General features: G+C 39.0%; 2 protein-coding genes across 3 annotated transcripts in view; both read left to right on the top strand.

Moving 5' to 3' along the window:
- LOC116045553 (cGMP-dependent 3',5'-cyclic phosphodiesterase) overlaps window positions 1-14,558 on the top strand; it is a 190,115-nt gene extending 175,557 nt beyond the window's left edge. The window contains exon 32 of the transcript XR_004103955.2: window positions 14,547-14,558. The gene's annotated coding sequence lies outside the window, so the exon portion shown is untranslated. The remainder of the gene's footprint in view (window positions 1-14,546) is intronic.
- cul3b (cullin 3b) lies at window positions 815-18,957 on the top strand. Of its 2 annotated transcripts, none has more exons than XM_031293245.2 (16): window positions 815-1,094; window positions 2,583-2,780; window positions 6,559-6,672; window positions 8,993-9,153; window positions 9,997-10,111; window positions 10,399-10,627; window positions 11,073-11,218; window positions 11,879-12,055; window positions 12,352-12,522; window positions 12,917-13,024; window positions 13,658-13,782; window positions 14,595-14,691; window positions 15,096-15,230; window positions 15,955-16,141; window positions 16,522-16,667; window positions 17,722-18,957. In XM_031293245.2, exons 1-16 carry the CDS (start codon window positions 1,032-1,034, stop codon window positions 17,851-17,853), a joined length of 2,304 nt encoding a protein of 767 aa, XP_031149105.1. In that variant the 5' UTR covers window positions 815-1,031; the 3' UTR covers window positions 17,854-18,957. The 2 variants fall into 2 exon arrangements, with proteins under 2 accessions (XP_031149105.1, XP_031149106.1); XM_031293246.2 differs by having other exon boundaries at window positions 15,099-15,230.
- The last annotated feature ends 238 nt before the right edge of the window (window positions 18,958-19,195 follow it).

Consider the following 19,195-nt stretch of genomic DNA (forward strand, 5'->3'; position numbering starts at 1 on the left):
TTTACATTATTTCTGTAGTTACTTGAGTAAAAGTTTAATTGCAGGACTTGGTGTTTTGTTTGGCAGTGTTGGAAGAAGTATTCAGATGATTTATCTACTTATGTGTAAAAAAAAACAAAACAAAAAAACTGTTACATGTAAAAGACCTGCAATCAAAAATGTTACTTAAATTAAATTACAGAAGTATCTGCAATAAGATGTACTTAAACTGTCAAAAGTAAAAGTACTCATTATGCAGAATGGCCACTGACAGTGAGGCTATATTACTATATTATTAGATTATTGTTATTGATGCATTAAAATGTAAGCAGTAGCGTACTTTAATGCTGTAGTTGATGGAGGTGGAGGTAAGTTTGAGCACAGTATACACAACAATGCATCATATCTTTTGTATGTAAAATCTTGTAAAATTAACAAGTAGGTGTCACTGTTAAATGTAGAGGAAAGAAAAGTACAATATTTCCCTTTGAAAGCAATGTAGTGGAGTAGAGGTAAAAGTAAAATAAAATGGAAGTACTCAAGTAAGCCTCAAGTAAATCAAAATTGAAGTAAAGCTACTGGATATATTGTGGTATTACTACTTTTATTAGTAAAGTAAGTACTTTCACCACTGTAAAATAGACTCTACTTCCAGTGTAGAATTACAGTACAGAATAAACTATTTAATGAATTGAATAAACAATACTCACTGCTGCACAGTCTGTAATAGCCTATATGTGTGTGTGAAAATGTAAATTAAAAGTAAAAGTACAGGTGCAAGTAAAGTTGAGAAAATTGTTACAAATTATTACTTTCTCGCGTGACTTGGAGTGCGTGAGCTCTGCGCAATGAGAACTGCAGGTAGTCCGCCATTGCTGTATGAAAAACTATCGGATTTGGCGTTTGGCTGTCAACAATAAACTTGCGGTGCCGGGACGCGGAGCTACGAGGTCGAGTGAAAGCTCGTCAGCTGCTCCATTAACCAGTAGTCACTCCCGTCCCTCCCTGAAGAATACTTTCATGTGAATACAGAGCCCACGGCCGAGGCAACCATGTCCAATCTCAGCAAAGGCGGCACCAAGAAGGACACCAAAATGAGGATACGGGCCTTTCCTGTAAGTGCACACCGCAGTAGGTGCTCTGCTTGCCCGACAGGCGGTGACTCGATCACCGTGGTCTGGGCTGTTGGCTAAATGCTAACAGGCTAACCAGCTGGGCAGCAGATATGACTTGCCTATCCGTAAACAAAGTACAACCCTCAAATGGTCCATTCTGTTGATTAGGTGGCTATGCCGTTATATTACCAGCTCAGTGGGAAGTTTTAAGAATCACTTTAATTGTCTTTAACTGCCTCAGAACTCCCCGAACGTTAGCTAACATATTGGATCTGTCGTCATAGCCGATGCTAACGTTAGCCCTGACTCTTGACACTTGTTGTTTTGACTGCTTTTGGCTTTCTTTATCAAATGCATGACGTCTGTGCGTCTGAGCTCTACATTTGTCTGACTTTTTGTGCACTGAAATGCCAGCTAGATTTCCAACTGTATGCAAGAACAAGCAGCAACGTTACGTTTCTACAGCTATTATGGATGCTAAAATAAACAAATCAGTTAACTCAACCGTAGGTTATGGGTTTGCATCAATGATTGTAATATTAATATCAGTAAAAGATCTAAGTCTTCTTTCTGTCGTTTTTTTCAGTGATAAATTGTAATTTAGGATTCCTCTCCTCGTCCACCTGGCACTCCCTTTGTCTGCAAGTCCCTGATAGACCTCATTTATGGATTGACCTCATTCTGCTTAAATTGAAATTTCAGTCTGTCTGTGACTGGCTGTGTGAGACTGTACATCAACCAGATACTTGTTTTGTTACTCCTCTATGAGTAATTGAGTACTTTCAAGTTATGTGCAAGTGACAGTGGCTAACTTGTGTTAATACAGAGGACCTTTAGGACCCATGTGAGCCTGTTGAATGTGGCCCAGTCCTTACCAACTTGCAGCTAGAACAGCATCCTGACATGCATGTGTTTGGGCTTGTCTGCTTAGAAGGAGCACACACTGTTCCTCCTCACTAGCTGTGGCACACATTAAGTTTTCTCCTTTGACCAACATGGGTTTGGCTATTGGGAAGTCCCCAAGAACTTCTTAGGTTTAAAGCATATTTGCAGTTATAATAATGCCCCACAGCTTATGTTTATTACAGTCATGTTCGGACCTTTTGGATGTAATGTGGCATTATTGCCCTTATTGATTCTTCCAGGTAGACCTTTTTTCTAGGCTTAGTAAAACTGTCTCATTTACTTTAATGAGTAGGTAATAAACAATGAAACCTTGTGAATTGATGATTATTAAATCTTATAGACATTTAACAAGCCTGTGGTTATTGATAGGGATCAATCAGGTAGACCATTTATTCTTCACCCCATCCCCTGGCCCACATTTCCAATGCAGAAAGAATCTTGAGGACAAAACTACACAGAGGTGGGAGTCTATCTGCATCGGGAGGCTTGATTTAGAAACAAGATCCTTGCGTCTAAGTGTTGGTACAAATAATCATAGGTAATGGTCATCTTATTTAACCCATTACTGGCTACCTTTTGCAGATGACGATGGATGAGAAGTACGTCAACAATATCTGGGACCTTCTGAAAAATGCCATCCAGGAGATTCAGAGGAAGAACAACAGCGGCCTAAGCTTCGAGGAACTGTACAGGAACGCCTACACAATGGTGCTCCACAAACATGGAGAGAAGCTGTACACAGGTCTGCGGGAGGTCGTCACTGAACACCTTATAAACAAAGTAAGACTAACACAGACTGCAGGTATTTGCTAAACATTAGGCATGATTTGATAACTATTTTGGGATTACACAAACAAGGTAATTACTCCTGTTGTAAACACATTAGTAATTCCTTAAACTCCCTTGAAATCCCTTGAATCGCTGTAGCAGGCAAATGTGTTTCTTTTCTTTATCAAAGGAAATGATAACACACAGAGAGGTGCACCTCTTAAGCTTGGTTCATTTGCCAGACACTTAAAGTCAAGTGATGACACATTGCTTTATGCCCCTTTTTTGTTGTTTCAAAGTATATTTGACTGCTATTTCACTCAAGTGTGTAATAAATAATTATCGGTTCATACTTTAATATAAGATACTCAATTTAGAAATGCTAAAAATCATAGTTGATATATGGTAACAGTAACAACAAAGAACATTGACGTGTATAGTTACTACAATAATAAAGTAAATTGAAATGGATTACACCTGGATTGAATTGTGGATCTGAATTTAAGATGGGCAGTCTCTTTTCAGTGGCCTTCTTGGTGCTAAACAGAATCTGGCATAGACTTTATATTAAGGTTCATGTTACTACTTGTGTCGTCCTTGCAAAACAAAGTTAATATCTGAAAACGAGCTGTTTCCATTCATGAGCAGCCTTGTGAGGGTGAGTGAGTATTGAATGCAGTTAGAAAGCTGGGTAATACAATTTCAGAGTTTTTTACACTTGTCTTGTGTAATGGGAGATTTTTAGAACTCTTTAAGGATCACGTAGACCTCCTTTTCGCAATTTCTGTAACTTGCTTGAAGCGCCTGGGTTTGTGGATAGGGTCCTTAAGTTGTAATTTTGTTCTGGGTTTTCAGCTGCACAATGCTGGTTTTCTGTCTGCTAGCCTTTCGTAAAACAGGTTTTGCCTTGTGTATTACGAGAGCAACAGTATGTCTTTGAATGGCGCCTTAACAGAGCACAATTATCTCAAACTGGACATTTAGTTTTGGATTTGCTTGGCGAAATCTATTGAAAGTGAAATGGCAGCCAGTCAAATGTTAGTGAATTGGATTATTCTGAGCAGTCTGTAAAAAAAGGGATGGAATTCCAATGCTGATACTGTAACTATGAGATTAATTTGTTTTCAAATTCCTGCTGATACATGTAAGTTAGAGAACCCATCAGTGAATAGTTTTCCAAGCTGTCACTTATTTTTTGTTGCATACTGTGTAATTTGTAACAAATTAAGTTTGGCCATGACATCTGTAATAAATGTTTCTGTGCAGTTTACAGTGTGCAGATACCCAATGAGCAATATTTCAGCAGCCTACTGTTGAACAGCAGCCAGATGGTTTCACAGGTTAATTAAATATACATTCTCAACTTGGCAGGTTTAGTAAATTAGCAGTCAGGGAATGTCAACAAGCGGCAGTTCAAAGACGAGAGAGCTGACACCTGAGTGAGTTTTTATTATCTAATAAGTATCCAGATGTCACTTTCGATTGAAGACGGAAGTAATGGTTTGGAATGCAGCCTAAAATCCACAAACTTATCTCAGACACTTCAGCCAGACTGAAGTATTGAAAACAACTCAAGATAATGATTTTCTTTTGCATCTCAACTAGTTACTACTACTTAGATCGTAAAGATATAATATAAACATATTCCTATGTGGCAGTCACTCTACTTTTCAGTTTGGTTAAATAGAGGCCTATTAATTGCTAGCATCAAGAATTATTGACAGGATTTGGAGATGAGATTTTTTTTTTTTTTTTTTTTTTTTGAACAATGACACGGTTTGAGTTTAGACTCTAAGCTTCATATGTTGCTAAGCTCTGACCAGGCCGAACAGCAGGTGAATTTTCAAGCCAACATTAAAGAGCAGACGGATACAATTCCTATAATTTCATCTAGACAACGGCTGAAGAAGAGCTTAAAATCCCGCCCACCTTTTTTCTATAAAACGCGTGGCCTTCATGGGTTATTTTGCTTCTTCTGTTGTTTCATAGTGACTCCAATAAATATGGCAACGACTATATACATATGTCTTCTTGCTCCATAATATCTAATGTCTAGATGCCAATGGATGAAATCTCACTCTTGTTTCAACTTCAGTTATTCACAGTGGTCCATCACATCCTTCTAAATAGCATGTCATCAAAATTGCCAAGTAGGTTTTCATAGCCATGAAATTTGCCTTAACAAAAATAATGAACAAAGTAAGAGAAAATAATAAAGATAAAAAGCAAGTACTGAAAAAATCAAGAAACATAAAGGGGAAATAGAAAAATTAGCAATAAAAATATGAAAAAAAATATTGTAGAATTTATCTGTTTTTAAAATGAAAAAGCTGGGCGCCTGGGTAGCTCACCTGGTAGAGCAGGCACCTATATAGAGAGGTTTACTCCTCGACGCAGCAGCTGCAGGTTAGAATCTGCCCTGCAGCCCTTTGCTGCATGTCATTCCCCCTCTCTCCCCTTTCATGTCTTCATCAGTCCTATATAAATAAAGGCCTAAAATGCCCAAAAAATAATCTTTAAAATGAAAAAGCTGTACAGTTATGTACAGGAAGGTTTGCGATATTGACCAAGGAATGTGCAAACTTTCACAGTATGAAGTATAAAGGTTATGTGCATCGTACAGAGATAACAATCCAAAATTTGTGTTAACGTAATGCATTGAGACAGCTGTAGAGACTGTACGTTAATTAGGCCTGCACAATTAATCGTTATAAATTCGCGATCTCGATTCACCCTGTTCACGATTTAATTTTTAAATAACTTTGATTTTTTTTTTTTTATTTATATATATATATATATATATATATATATATATATATATATATATATATATATATATATGACTTTGATTCTCATTTAATTTTACGAGCCAACTGCATCACAAATGCTACTACTTTCTTCTGTGAGTTTTAAACATAGACTGTATAAAAAAGGTTTTAAAGCGCTGCAATGCTCTCCCTTCTCTTTGAAGCCTCTATATTTACAGGCTTGTGGTGATGCACAATGTGCTATAGGTGCCAAAAAAAAATCTATGTTTGGTACTGCCAATTTGTTTTGTTTTGTCATGGTTCATGTGTGCAATAAACATTAACACTTTGTGAGAAAAAAAATCGTGGCAGAGAATCGTGATATCAATTCTAAGCTAAAAAATCGTGATTCATATTTTTCCCCGAATTGTGCAGGGTTAATGTAAAGTGAACATTCATATTTCATTCATTAAACAATAGTTTAGTATATGTATATTGCTGAAATACATGTATTGTTTAATATGATGGACCAGACGCATAAGAAATTGTCAGAACAGATGAACATAAGCTTCAACTTATCAGCACCAAGCAACCGTAGTAACCTCATAATCACTTTTATATGTAAGCCATGAGTGCGCATAATGAGTCTTTGATTGGAAGGCATATTCAGATGCATCTGTTTGCTTCCGTCTTGCACCTCAACATTATTGAGCTGGCTATGAATAAGAAAGAAATCTTGATCTTGAGAATTAGTAAAGGCAGAGGTGATCATCTCTGTCTAGAAGGAGAAAAAGGGGAAGTCTGTGTGCCCTTAAGAATCTACTCCATGGAGAAGTATACAATGCTGAGTCACACTGCAGTGTGACCACTACCAAGGTTTGTATGCCTGACTAGTAAAGAAAAGGTATTAAAGAAACCGCAAAGTAGGGTCACATTAAAATACTGCATAACCAAGAAATCACAAAATAAGTGTCAGCATGATGCAGCATTTTTTAATTTTGTAGTATACCCACTTCATGCATGTGTGTTTGTCTCCCCGAAAGGTACGAGAAGATGTCCTCAACTCCCTAAACAATAACTTCCTTCAAACCCTAAATCAGGCCTGGAATGACCATCAAACAGCTATGGTGATGATCAGAGACATCCTTATGTATATGGTGAGTTGCTGATTTCTCCTGGGATTCTTATTGAACACATTGGCACAGCTTAATAACAGCACACATCAGTAAGGAGAACACAACAGAATTATAAAAGTGAATATTATTATTATATTATTTTAGAAAAAGTTGGGCTTCAGTGAGGCTTAAGGTACTTCTTATTCTTTTATTGTGTTTTTATTGTCTTTTTACCTTATCACCTGTTAATTTCATTTTGTTTATTGAATTTTAAATTTTTTTCTGTCCTTTAAAGGTGCCCCATCTATTTTCACTTTTTCACTACTACAATGGTGTGTGTGTGTGTGTGTGTGTGTGTGTGTATATGTGTGTGTGTATATATATATATATATATATATATGTATATGTATGTATGTATGTATGTGTGTGTGTATATATATATATATATATATATATATATATATATATATATATATATATATATAGTATGTATGTGTATTGGTTTGTATGTGCTTTTGTTTCTTCTGTCAGAGCACTTTGTAAACTAGGGGTGGAAAGGTACATGTATTCGTATTGAACCGAAACAGTACGGGCATCTCGGTTCGGTACATGAATTTAAAAATAAATAAAACTTGCGTGCAAATTAATTAACCAACTACTGTTAGATACGCGTTTCTTTAGGGACACCTAATCTGTAGCCCCCCCGCTCTGAAGCTCCCGAGCTCAGCCTACATGTCGACGGTCCAGTGAGTGACTCAGAGCTAGCAGCAATAAGGACGAGTAGCCTAGCCTATAGCGAGTGGTGGCGACCCACAAGAGTTAGAAGACATACCGGCCTCTTTAAGATCGCAAGTTTGGGAAAACTCTGGTTTCCCAGTCAGTTACAGTAGTACAGGAGAGAGAGTGGTGGATAAGACGGGGACTGTGTCGGCGTTGTTCAGCAGTTGTTGGGTATGTGAGTGGAAATACATCTAACATGCTAACGGATATCCGACGCCATTACCCAGATGTGCCAATCACTGGAATGAGACCAAAACAAACTGTCCAACTTCTCCCTACAGTGCTTAACCACCCTTTAGATACAAATACAAATAGGGCCAAAAAAATCACTGAAGCAATCGGAATTTACACGTTATCTTCAATGCGCCCATATTCACTCGTAGAGGAACCTGGCTTCAAGTATTTGCTGTATGTACTCAAACCTCGTTACAACATGCCATCCCGTCCACACATGAGGCAAACTGTCCCTTATATAATATAACCCAATATACAACCAAACACGGACGTTGATCGAGCACGAGTTGTCAGCTGCACCCTCCGTTTCACTAACGACTGATGGTTGGACTTCGCGTGCTACGGAAAGCTATCTCACGGTGACTGCTCATTTTATTGACTGAGTGGGAAATTAAAGCCTAGCTGAGAAGCTACAGGAGGTCGTGGCAGAGTGGAAACTAGAAATGCTGTCGCACTTAATAGCAAGAATACTTTTTTTATCTTTTGTGGGGGAAGGTCTTGCCTAAGTAGAATTTTGTTTTGTTATTCTTCTATGTAATTTGCACTTTCATAAATAAGAGATGCTGTATTTTCAGTTTTATAGATTGTCTTATTTTGTTTACAAGTTACAGATGGAGTCTGGAGATGATGTGGGGTACTTATTGTTTACTGTTTACATCTTACTTTACATACTTCAGGCTGTTGCAGCTAGCTCAGGGGAGAGACTGTATGACACTAGGTGGTACAGCCTGAGACATGCACAATAAAAAAAAATGTGCCTTCTGCATTTTTGTTTTGCTTTTCCCTCCATTGTACCGAACTGTGATGTCTGAACCGAGGTATGAACCGAACCGTGACTTTTGTGTACCGTTCCACCCCTATTGTAAACTATTGTTAGGTTCTATACAAATAAAGTTATTATTATGTATGCTATGACTAAAGAAAGAATGTCTTCTGTCACAGTTGTTCAGCTTCAGCTACACATGTAGATTTAAAGTATTAAAAACCTTTATTGGCAATAAGAGAACATGTCTATGCAGGACTAAACTTTGTGTAGAGGGAGTGTTGTCTGTGCCAGATATTTCAGTTATTATGTCAATGCATAAGTGAGATATATGAAATCTGAAGGCTGAGTCTGGAAGTAAGACTGAAATTAAAATAACCACTATACCACACACGATCATGCTGTACATCAGGAGTTGATAAGGGGATAAATCTTATATTCAGTTTAACAACACTCAAGCTTAAACCCACTTTAAAGGATGACGCAGAAACTCATTTAACCACATAAGAGATTTTAAAGGGGAAGATGCATATAGTCAATGTTGACCAAGACATTACTTGTACTTTTTTTGTGTTTGTCTCACAGGATCGGGTGTATGTACAGCAGAACAATGTAGAAAATGTCTACAACCTGGGTCTCATTATCTTTAGGGATCAAGTGGTTCGTTATGGCTGCATCAGAGACCACCTCCGACAGACCCTGCTGGACATGATCGCACGTGAGAGGAAAGGGGAGGTGGTGGACAGGTAGATAAAGATAAAGACTCCCAGACAGGATTAATTGCATGACAACGTCATTAACTGCCAGTTGATGTTGACAAGTTGATTTTTATTTCAGTTGCACATAAATTTTGATGAAAATGGAATTCACGTCCTTCATATTTAGTCAGATAATTTAAGGGGCTGTACTCGACATTCAGAACATTAATATAGCAGCAAACCAATATTTTCTATGTAAAAAGATATGGTGGAGTTATGGCGTCCTGAGCAGAGAATGAAGTCACACTCCCTGTGTGTGTGTTGTATTAATAGCCGGTCTGGCCGCACATGTATGTTAGTGCATGTGGCCGTGAAAAACAAAGTGGGTATTTCGCGTATTTGGGAATGGTCTGTAAGAGCAGTGTAGAGGTAATCCCAGTCCCTTTTTAAGGAAAATGTTAAATCATCACAGGCTGCACCAACAGGATAAATCTGTGAGGGGAAAGTGAAAGAGCAGCACTTGCTTCTGCCTCATTACCACCTTTTGAGGTGCCCTTGAGCAAGGCCCTTAACCCCAACTGCTCCAGTAGAGCTGCTCAGTGGCCAGCAGATCCGATTGTTGTACTGGGCAGCTTCCGGGTGTGAATGTGTGTCAATGTGATCAGGGCGTTCTTGCAAAAGAGAGGCTTCCTTCCCTGAATAAATAAAGGTTAAAAAAAAGTACATCTGCTGCAATTAATTTTGTTACTTTTTTTTTTTTTTCCTGTGAACAAATTAGTCAAAGGTTAGTTGCCACCAATATTAAGTGTGAAATGAGTGTCCAGAAATGTTTTTTTTTTTTTTGTTTTCTTCTGTGCCTTCAACATTTCGTGTGCTTCTCCTCTCCACCAGGGGGGCCATTAGAAATGCCTGCCAAATGTTAATGATCCTCGGCCTTGAAGGGAGATCTGTTTACGAAGAAGACTTTGAGGCACCGTTCTTAGAAATGTCTGCAGAATTTTTCCAGGTTTGTGGTAGAACATACTTTCCCCAACTGTTCATTGTTTATCTTGTATTTGGATCCAAATTATATTTCTGTGGTCTTTATAAATAAATAAAATATATATAAAATACAGTGTAAGTACAGATGATTCTTGAAACGTCTAAGGATCAACAACGCAAGTTATATATATACTGTAGTACGTACTGTAGGCTGGATGACCAAAGTTGTAAAAAAGTGCAAAAATATGCAAAGGAGTTTGAGAAACATTTTTGTCTCTTACAGCTTAAAAGTGTTTCTTGTTTTCATTTTAGATGGAGAGCCAAAAGTTCCTTGCAGAAAACAGTGCCAGTGTGTACATAAAGAAGGTGGAAGCCAGAATCAATGAGGAGATTGAGCGGGTGATGCACTGCCTGGATAAATCTACAGAAGAGCCTATTGTTAAGGTGGTGGAACGGGAGCTCATCTCCAAACACATGAAGACAATCGTAGAGATGGAGAACTCTGGCCTGGTCCACATGCTCAAAAACGGGAAGACAGACGGTAAGAGTGCTGCAGTCCTTTGTTGCTTATGCCTCGTGTCTTTAGCATTTGTACATTGTCAAATATTTAAATTTAGTAAATTACACATTACACACGTTATATTTCATATCTCACTCCAAAAATAAAAAAAAGAGAGAAACGGAAATCCCCAACACTCTTCAATAAGCTTTGTTACTGTCAATTGCAAGAGATATGTTTATATATATATTTTACTAGATGAGAAATGCAGTCGCAATGCTCCCCTTGCTCATTTCACAAACGATAACACACAAGGAAAGTAAATTTGATTGCTAGATTTAGAAGAAACTGGGACTGTAGTGCTGTTGCTTCAGCAATGCCTTCGGAAAATATTTTCACATCACTATGCTCAGAGGTATTTCAGTTCACTCTGCACTCCTTCTCTAATATGTGTGCTTGTGTGTGTATTCGTGCATATCCGTCACAGATTTGGCGTGCATGTACAAGCTGTTCAGCAGGGTTCCCAATGGGCTGAAGACTATGTGTGAGTGTATGAGCTCATACCTGCGGGAGCAAGGAAAGGCTCTCGTGTCAGAGGAGGGAGAGGGAAAGAACCCTGTAGACTACATCCAGGTAAGACGATGGGGCATCAGGAGACATTAGAGTGCAGCAATGTTTTTGCTTAGTCTTGTGAAACTTGTTGTAACATTTTCAATTAATTTTGCTGCTGCAAGAGTAGGAGGCCGTTCTGATGGTACACACGCTCTGTTGAAGCACACTATAATCCAACTGCATATATTTTAGGTGAATGGAGAGATGTAACCTTGTTAGTAATTATGGAGTAATTTCTACAGGCTCTGCACACTTTAGCACACCATTGCGTGCCCAGCCTTAGCCATAATGTACTTCCATAGCCTCCCAGCAGAGGATAACTGCTCAGACCCCCTGCGTTTGTGGCCACAAGCCATGATGGTCTCTGTCTGCCCTCAACCACACTGTGTCGTTGCACAGTACTTAATAACAAGTGAGGTCATTCAGGCCACTAGAGAGAAGGCACTTCTTTTTAAAAGTCTTGTTATTCTCATCTTTCAGTGCTTTTGAAGCTCCTGTGTGAAACGGTCTCTGTGGTTTGCAGTTCCACTCCTGTTCTTACTCTCGTCTAATTGACAGCAGCGTGACTCTTTGTTGATGAGACCGTCTTTCCCTGTTGGAGTTGTAATTGCTGTGTTAAGCTACCCGTTCATGCACGTTGCTGCTGTATTATCCTTAATCATCCCGTCTCCTTTCCTGCAGGGTTTGCTGGACCTGAAGTCCCGTTTCGACCGGTTTCTCCAGGAGTCCTTTAATAATGACCGGCTCTTCAAACAAACTATTGCAGGCGACTTTGAGTACTTCCTTAACCTCAACTCTCGCTCGCCTGAGTACCTCTCACTCTTTATTGACGACAAACTGAAGAAAGGAGTAAAAGGGGTGAGCACTCTGATGGATACATACTCGTATTTTATGACACACCACAGATGTTACCGGCCTGCTTATTCCCAAATTAATACCACACTGCACCATAAAAGCATTTTGATTTTATGCCAAACTACATATCTCCCAAACAAGCAATGCTATTATTGCTTATATTTATAAGTAGGGAATGTCCAAACCATTTATGTGTGTTGGAGTATCATAGGAAATAGGGAGTCGAGGGGGTTTATCAGATTATTGACTCTGTTTATGACCATCCTATGTAACCTGCATCATTTTGTTTTTTTGTCCAGTTGACAGAGCAAGAGGTGGAGTCTATACTGGACAAGGCCATGGTGCTGTTCCGCTTCATGCAGGAGAAGGACGTGTTTGAGAGGTACTACAAGCAGCACCTCGCCCGCAGGCTGCTCACCAACAAGAGTGTCTCTGATGACTCTGAGAAGAACATGATCTCAAAGCTCAAGGTGAGCAGGAGTGTGATATAACTCAATATAACTTTGGAGTAAATAATGAGATTTCCCTCTTCCCTCTTATTCCCTGTGTTTTTATAACTGCCTGTCCAATTCTAAAAACGTTCTTAACATTTTTCACATCACTATGAAGATTTCTTTGAGTCGGCTTAATTTGTGTCAGACAACTTGTGTGATCTTGTTTATAGGGTTAGGAGTATCTTAACCCCTGTTGTAGGGATTTAAGCTTCATTCAATGTGTAGGTACATTACAAAGGTTAGGGGAAACATACAGGAAGCAGGCTGTATGAAATTGACAAAGATCTGATGACCATCATGAGTTGTTGATTTACCTTGAACAGCTTTCGATTAACTAAATGTGATTCTTCTTCTGTTCTTAATTGCTCAGACCGAGTGCGGCTGTCAGTTCACCTCTAAACTGGAGGGCATGTTCCGGGATATGAGCATCTCCAACACCACCATGGATGAGTTTAGACAACATCTTCAGACAACTGGGGTGAGGAGACGCTGCATGCCACAACTCAATATGTCAAAATAATGAGCCCATTTGTGAACTGTAATCAGTACATGGCTGCTTGACTGACTGAGCATTGCTGCGTTGCTCAGTTACATAATTACAATTATGTACCTAACTATCCATATCCTGGGAATACATGGTGCTAATTTCTGGCTTGTGCTGTGCTGTCACATGGCTTTTTGTCACCAGAGCCTCTGTCACTGTATCTGATTGTCATTGTAGTTTGCTGAATTAAGCGTGATTCATGTTAGGAATTATATTAGTGAACTGTGGAGTATACAGTAATTATTTTTTCACGCTTTTGCTTAATCTATAGCTAGAAAGTCCTTTTAAACCTATTTTTCTAATTTATCTACATTTTTGTCTTTTAAGAGGGTTTGAATTAGTTTGGATGCATCACAGTGATCTGTTTCAGATAAACTGAACTTGTACCTAGTTTGTGTCAATAGCCTGTAGTTATGCTTTGTCTAATTAAGTTATGTCTTTTTTTTTTTTATCTGTTTCTAACCTAATTGCACCAATAAAAACCAGTGTAGCAGTGAGCTACGGGGTGTAATTACATCAGCGTAGACTGAAACCTGATTGTTTGTCTTGTGTTTTTTCTAACTCCAGGTGTCACTTGGAGGGGTTGATCTCACTGTGAGAGTCCTGACCACGGGATACTGGCCAACACAATCAGCAACACCTAAGTGCAACATCCCTCCTTCACCGCGACATGCATTTGAAGTCTTTAGAAGGTTAGTCAGTTGTACACTAGGAGTTTATTGCTTATGTGTGTGAATGGTTTCATAACGGCACTTTGTTTTTAAGGGTTTCTGAAATGTGTGATCCAAAATGAAGAGTCTTACTAAGCCACATTATGTTTTGTTACAAATGGAAGCTGACCAGAGTAACCACCAGTTCCTGAGCCATTATTGACGATTTAAGCTTGTGTCTGTTCTAGGGGTGATGCCAAATAGTCGAATATTCGATGCTTCGATCTAAGGAACCTGATTCGACTGCCAATCTCAGTCGAATCTTCGCACAGGCGTAAAGCCCCAGTTGATTCACAACGAGACGAGTTGAAACTTACCTGCCAGTAAATAAAACCATAAAAGTAGCAAAAAAGAGGAAATATGCAGTGTTGCGAGAATGGAAGAGAGGACACAGTTAAGTGTAGGCCATCTTATAAAAATGAGTTTTAAGGAGGCATTTAAAAGCTGTGGTGGAGTCGATCTCACACTGAGAGGAAGGCTGTTTCAAAGCCGAGGGGCAAAAGCCGAAAACGCACGGTCACCCTTAGTTCCAGTCTGGTTGGTGGAATAGCTAAAAGATTTTGATCAGCTGATCGTATGGGCTCGGCTGGGCTATAACGGGTTAAAAGCTCTTTAATGTAATCTGGAGCAAGACCATGGGTGGCCTTGTATGTAATTAATACAATTTTACGATTATTAGTATGATATAAATATCAACATATTGCTGTAAAACAAATGTGAAAATAAATCCAACCGCTGCATGACAGATTTATTCTCAGATGCTAACCTAGAGTGACTCTGACCTCTGCTTGTAGGTTTTATCTTGGTAAGCACAGCGGCAGACAACTCACACTGCAGCACCATATGGGCTCTGCAGATCTAAACGCCACTTTCTACGGTCCAATCAAAAAGGTACATGCCACCTTAAAATGGAACATCAGCACATTTCTAAACTACTGTGATTATGCCATAGTTTAAAAACTATATTTTTTGATGGGACAGTGTTACAATGATTTACAAACAACAATTCAAATCTTTGTGTAATGTGAATGTTAAGAAGTAAGTGTTTTTAATTTTCTATGTGTACATTTTATTTAGTAATTTTACTGAGAATGCAAAACTGTCAAGTAATTGGCACTGGCAGACTGTCACGTCATTTCTTTCATGAAGTTGTGATAATTTTCTCTTGTGAAGATGATTTACATTATTTTGAGCAACAAGGAAATTTACATTTTAACAGAAAACATGATTTCTCGTGGAAGGGGGTTCTGAATCATGTTCTTAGATTCTGATCTTTCATCCAAACATGTCAAAAGGAGGATGGGTCAGAGGTCGGAGTAGGAGGAGCCCAGGTTACCGGCTCCAACACCAGGAAGCACATCCTGCAGGTCTCCACCTTCCAGATGACCATCCTCATGCTTTTCAACAACAGAGACAAGTCCATATTTGAGGTACACAATTTAATACCTTACTGCCCTACGCAATGGAACAGTAAAGCCGTTTTCATATATGAAGTCCGACTTATGTCTGAGGAATCAGGTCCCAACATTGTCCGGAGTTTACCTTGCACACATGTATTACACAACAGGAGATTGTCCGTATCAGATGCGTTCTCACTTACTGGAAATACTCCATTGGATTTAAACGAGGGCTGGCACTTGGGTAGAGCAGGCAGCAGACAGGACATTACGCAAATTACACTCCACCATGGAGTCGTTTGGTCATAAACAACCATGTCTCTTGCCGTTCCTCGAATTTGATTTCGGCGTCAGCCCTTACCAATAGAAGTTCCTGAATCTTTATTGTCATCAGTAGGTGCACTGGCTTGCTGTAGGTTTTCACACATTCTGTGCAATCAGAGATTACACAGACTTTGTACTAGGGAGCTGGCAGGGTAAACACTGTTTGATGTCCAATCCGACTGATTCGGACATTTGCATGCTCGCATGCAGCTTCGCCGGGTAATGTAGAGATAATTTCAGGTTGCAGTTCATGTGTGAAAGCCGCTTATGTAAGGGTTCCCCAAGTTTGACAAAAACAGAAGACAAACAACCTGTTTATTGATCCGATACAATTTCAGCAGGAAAAAGGCAGTTTCAGATTCTTGCTTTTGTCTCTGTTACGACTTGCTTATTGTTTTATCATGATCCCGAACTTGATCTTTTCACCCTGTAGGAGATCCAGCAGGAGACGGACATTCCAGAGAGGGAGCTGGTGCGAGCGCTGCAGTCTCTGGCCTGTGGGAAGCCCACTCAGAGAGTTCTCACCAAGGAGCCCAAGTCCAAGGAGATCGAGAATGGCCATGTGTTTACAGTCAATGACCAGTTTACCTCCAAACTTCACCGTGTCAAGATCCAGACAGGTACACAAAATCATGATGTCTTCTTAAGACATGCACAGTAACGTATACTGAATTTCTGATGGATTGTTGAAAGTGGTCTTGCGCTTTCTGAAGATGTAAAACTTGCAGCATTGAACTGTAATGCAGCCTTAAAGAGAAGGAAAGATATTAGGTAGTACGATATTTTGATTTCATGTCATATTCTAATGTCATGGTATTCAGTAAACAATGAAATGCATAAGCCCTATGTACCACATGTGTGAAATAACTTAAATAGTACCTGTCACCTCATCACAGTCAAATTATTTTAAGCACTTATTTGGGAAAATAACATGTATACCTTCAGCCACACTTTACTGCTTGTTTTTTTAATTAATTTTCTTTTGTTGTGCACCACCTAGTGGCTGCTAAACAAGGGGAGTCCGACCCGGAGAGGAAGGAGACGCGACAGAAAGTAGACGACGACAGAAAGCATGAGATCGAAGCAGCCATCGTTCGCATTATGAAGTCCAGAAAGAAGATGCAGCACAATGTTCTAGTAGCTGAGGTCAGTCAGCTGAAATGGTTTCATTAGCTCCCACATTAGCATATTTCCCATTTGCACATTTTCTCCCCTTTAGTGAAGCTCCTCGTGATGAACTTTATGATTTACAAGAAGTATTCCTCAGCACGGAAACGTTGAAAGTTTCACCCCATACAGTCAATAATAGGAAGTCCTACTATAATCTAATTATAATATAATATTACTATAATATGGTTTTTTTTCTTTCTTTTGACCACAATTAACAGTCCAGTATTGTAAAAGAACAAAAAATAAAGGCAACAGATGTAAAACATGGTCATGGTTAGGCCTGGGTACCGAAACGCGGTGCCAATAGGGCACCGGTTCCGACGTAAACGGTAGTAACGAGGAACATGCCTGACTTTTTTTTTTAAGAAGCATCGCTGCACGGGACGCTACGTTACCATTAGCTAGTAGCTGGATTAAACACAATGGTTAAATGCTGACAGCTTAAGTTAAGCGGTGTAAAGTGTGACTGTATTTCCCTGTAGAGGATTCCAACAACGGGACGTAACAGTCTGACTGCAGCTGCCGTTGTCGGAAAAACAACACAGATGGTGCGTTTACTTGAAACTCGCCAGCCTCGTGGTGCATTCAAAGTTATTGTAAAATACCCTTTTCCTATCTGGTGCTTGTTTTTGTCGTTTACCAGCAATTTACTGGTGAAATAAGTCATTGTTATTGTTATTACATTATTAATCAGTCATTTAATTTTGACCATATGGCCTTAGCAATAAACAAGCCATTCTTTAATGTCGCCAACTGTCGTTTTGTGCTCCTTTTTTTCTATTTTATATTATATACATTATAAATATATTACATATATATATTTCGGTTCAGGCACCGTTTAGGCACCGGCACCGTTTAAAAGTATCGTTTTAGCACCGGTATCGGAAAAAACCCAAATGATACCCAACCCTAATCATGGTGATGATGATGATGATGATGATGATGATGATGATGATGATGATGATGATGATGATGATGAGGTGAAAAGTAGGATGTACTGATGTTGTTACTGTTTTTGGTGTCTTCACAGGTCACACAGCAGTTACGAGCACGATTCCTCCCTAGCCCTGTAGTCATCAAGAAGCGCATTGAAGGACTCATTGAGAGGGAATATTTGGCACGAACACCGGAGGACCGCAAAGTGTACACTTATGTAGCATAAAACAATGAATGAAACAATGAATTCAAAGAAAGCTAACATCGAGTTGAGTGAAACAGAGCCTTGTTTTTTTTGGACTGCAATGCGTTTGAATGAACTTGGAAGTGCTTTCATCATTGATTCTGGGAAACACTGGGAAGCTTACATTTTCTTCCATAAAAATGTGTAAAAAGAAAAATAATGCAAAAGATGGGGAAGTTTTTCTAGCAATGTTAGATTTCTTCTGCTGAGAGAAATGAAAGGAGGGGATCTAGTTTTGTACAAAATCATGTTTCTTGTGGCCTTTGGAGAGAATTGGGAGAGCCTGTTTGCGAATTAACTACGTGCTGTTGAGAACGAGCTTAAACATGTTAAAGCAAACGTGCGGCTACATGGAGACCAAGAAAACATTTGAATTCACTCCCCTGTTTTAAATGTTGATGTCAATGTGTTATGTTTGTTTTTTTTGTGGCACATTGATGGCTGTACAGGTTGACAGACACTTTTGGCCTTTTCCTCCCAGAGGATTTTAAATTTAAAGAAGAGGACAAAGTGTTAACTGGTACAGACCTGGTTTACAACAGCAGTAAAAGACATTGTGAGTACTGGAGAAAACATGAGTGCTTAATTTATGTTGAAAATATGTCTGTTTTTTGAGGTTGTTTTTAATGTCTGAAATGAATTAACTGCACCTCACATAGCTGAAATATTTAATGCCATTTTCAATATTTTGGCCAGGTCTGAACTAGTGGTTGGGGAGATTAAGAGCTGTAGCTTCACGGCATGCTTTTATCTAACAGATCAATCAGGGCAATAAGACACATGAAAGCTCCATAAATGGTGTTTTGTCTCTCATGACACATATTTCACTTCAGGCCTGCTGTATGATCGGCCAAAAAAAATTATCTCCTCTCTGAATGGAAGGTTCCTTGTGGTGCAGCTTTCAAAGCGGATTTTTTTTTTTTTTTTTTTCATTCTCGACTGCATTTTCAAAAGGGTGGAACCAGTCTAGCACCATGTTCTAATGTGTACAAATTGTAAAATAATTATTGTACTCACTGCAAAGGTGGATTGTACAGGGCCTTGTTTTCATCATATTAAATGTAGAATAAAAAAAAAAGAAAGGGATGGGTTTTTCTTTTTCTTTTGCATCTTTCATGCGAAGGCCTTGGCAAACCTCAGAAGTACTCTCTAGTCTCTAACCATAATTGAAGCTTAGCTTAGTGTTCACAGGAGGAACTTTATAGGCCTCTGTACATTGTTAGCCTACTACAGTATTTTGAGATGGAAGTGCCACTTTTTTCTTTTTCTTTCAAGAAAACAAACTTTCCTAAAATGTTGATACTGAGAGAGGTGTAGATTCAAC

This window comes from Sander lucioperca, chromosome 5, assembly GCF_008315115.2.
Source record: "Sander lucioperca isolate FBNREF2018 chromosome 5, SLUC_FBN_1.2, whole genome shotgun sequence".
Lineage (NCBI taxonomy): Eukaryota > Metazoa > Chordata > Actinopteri > Perciformes > Percidae > Sander > Sander lucioperca.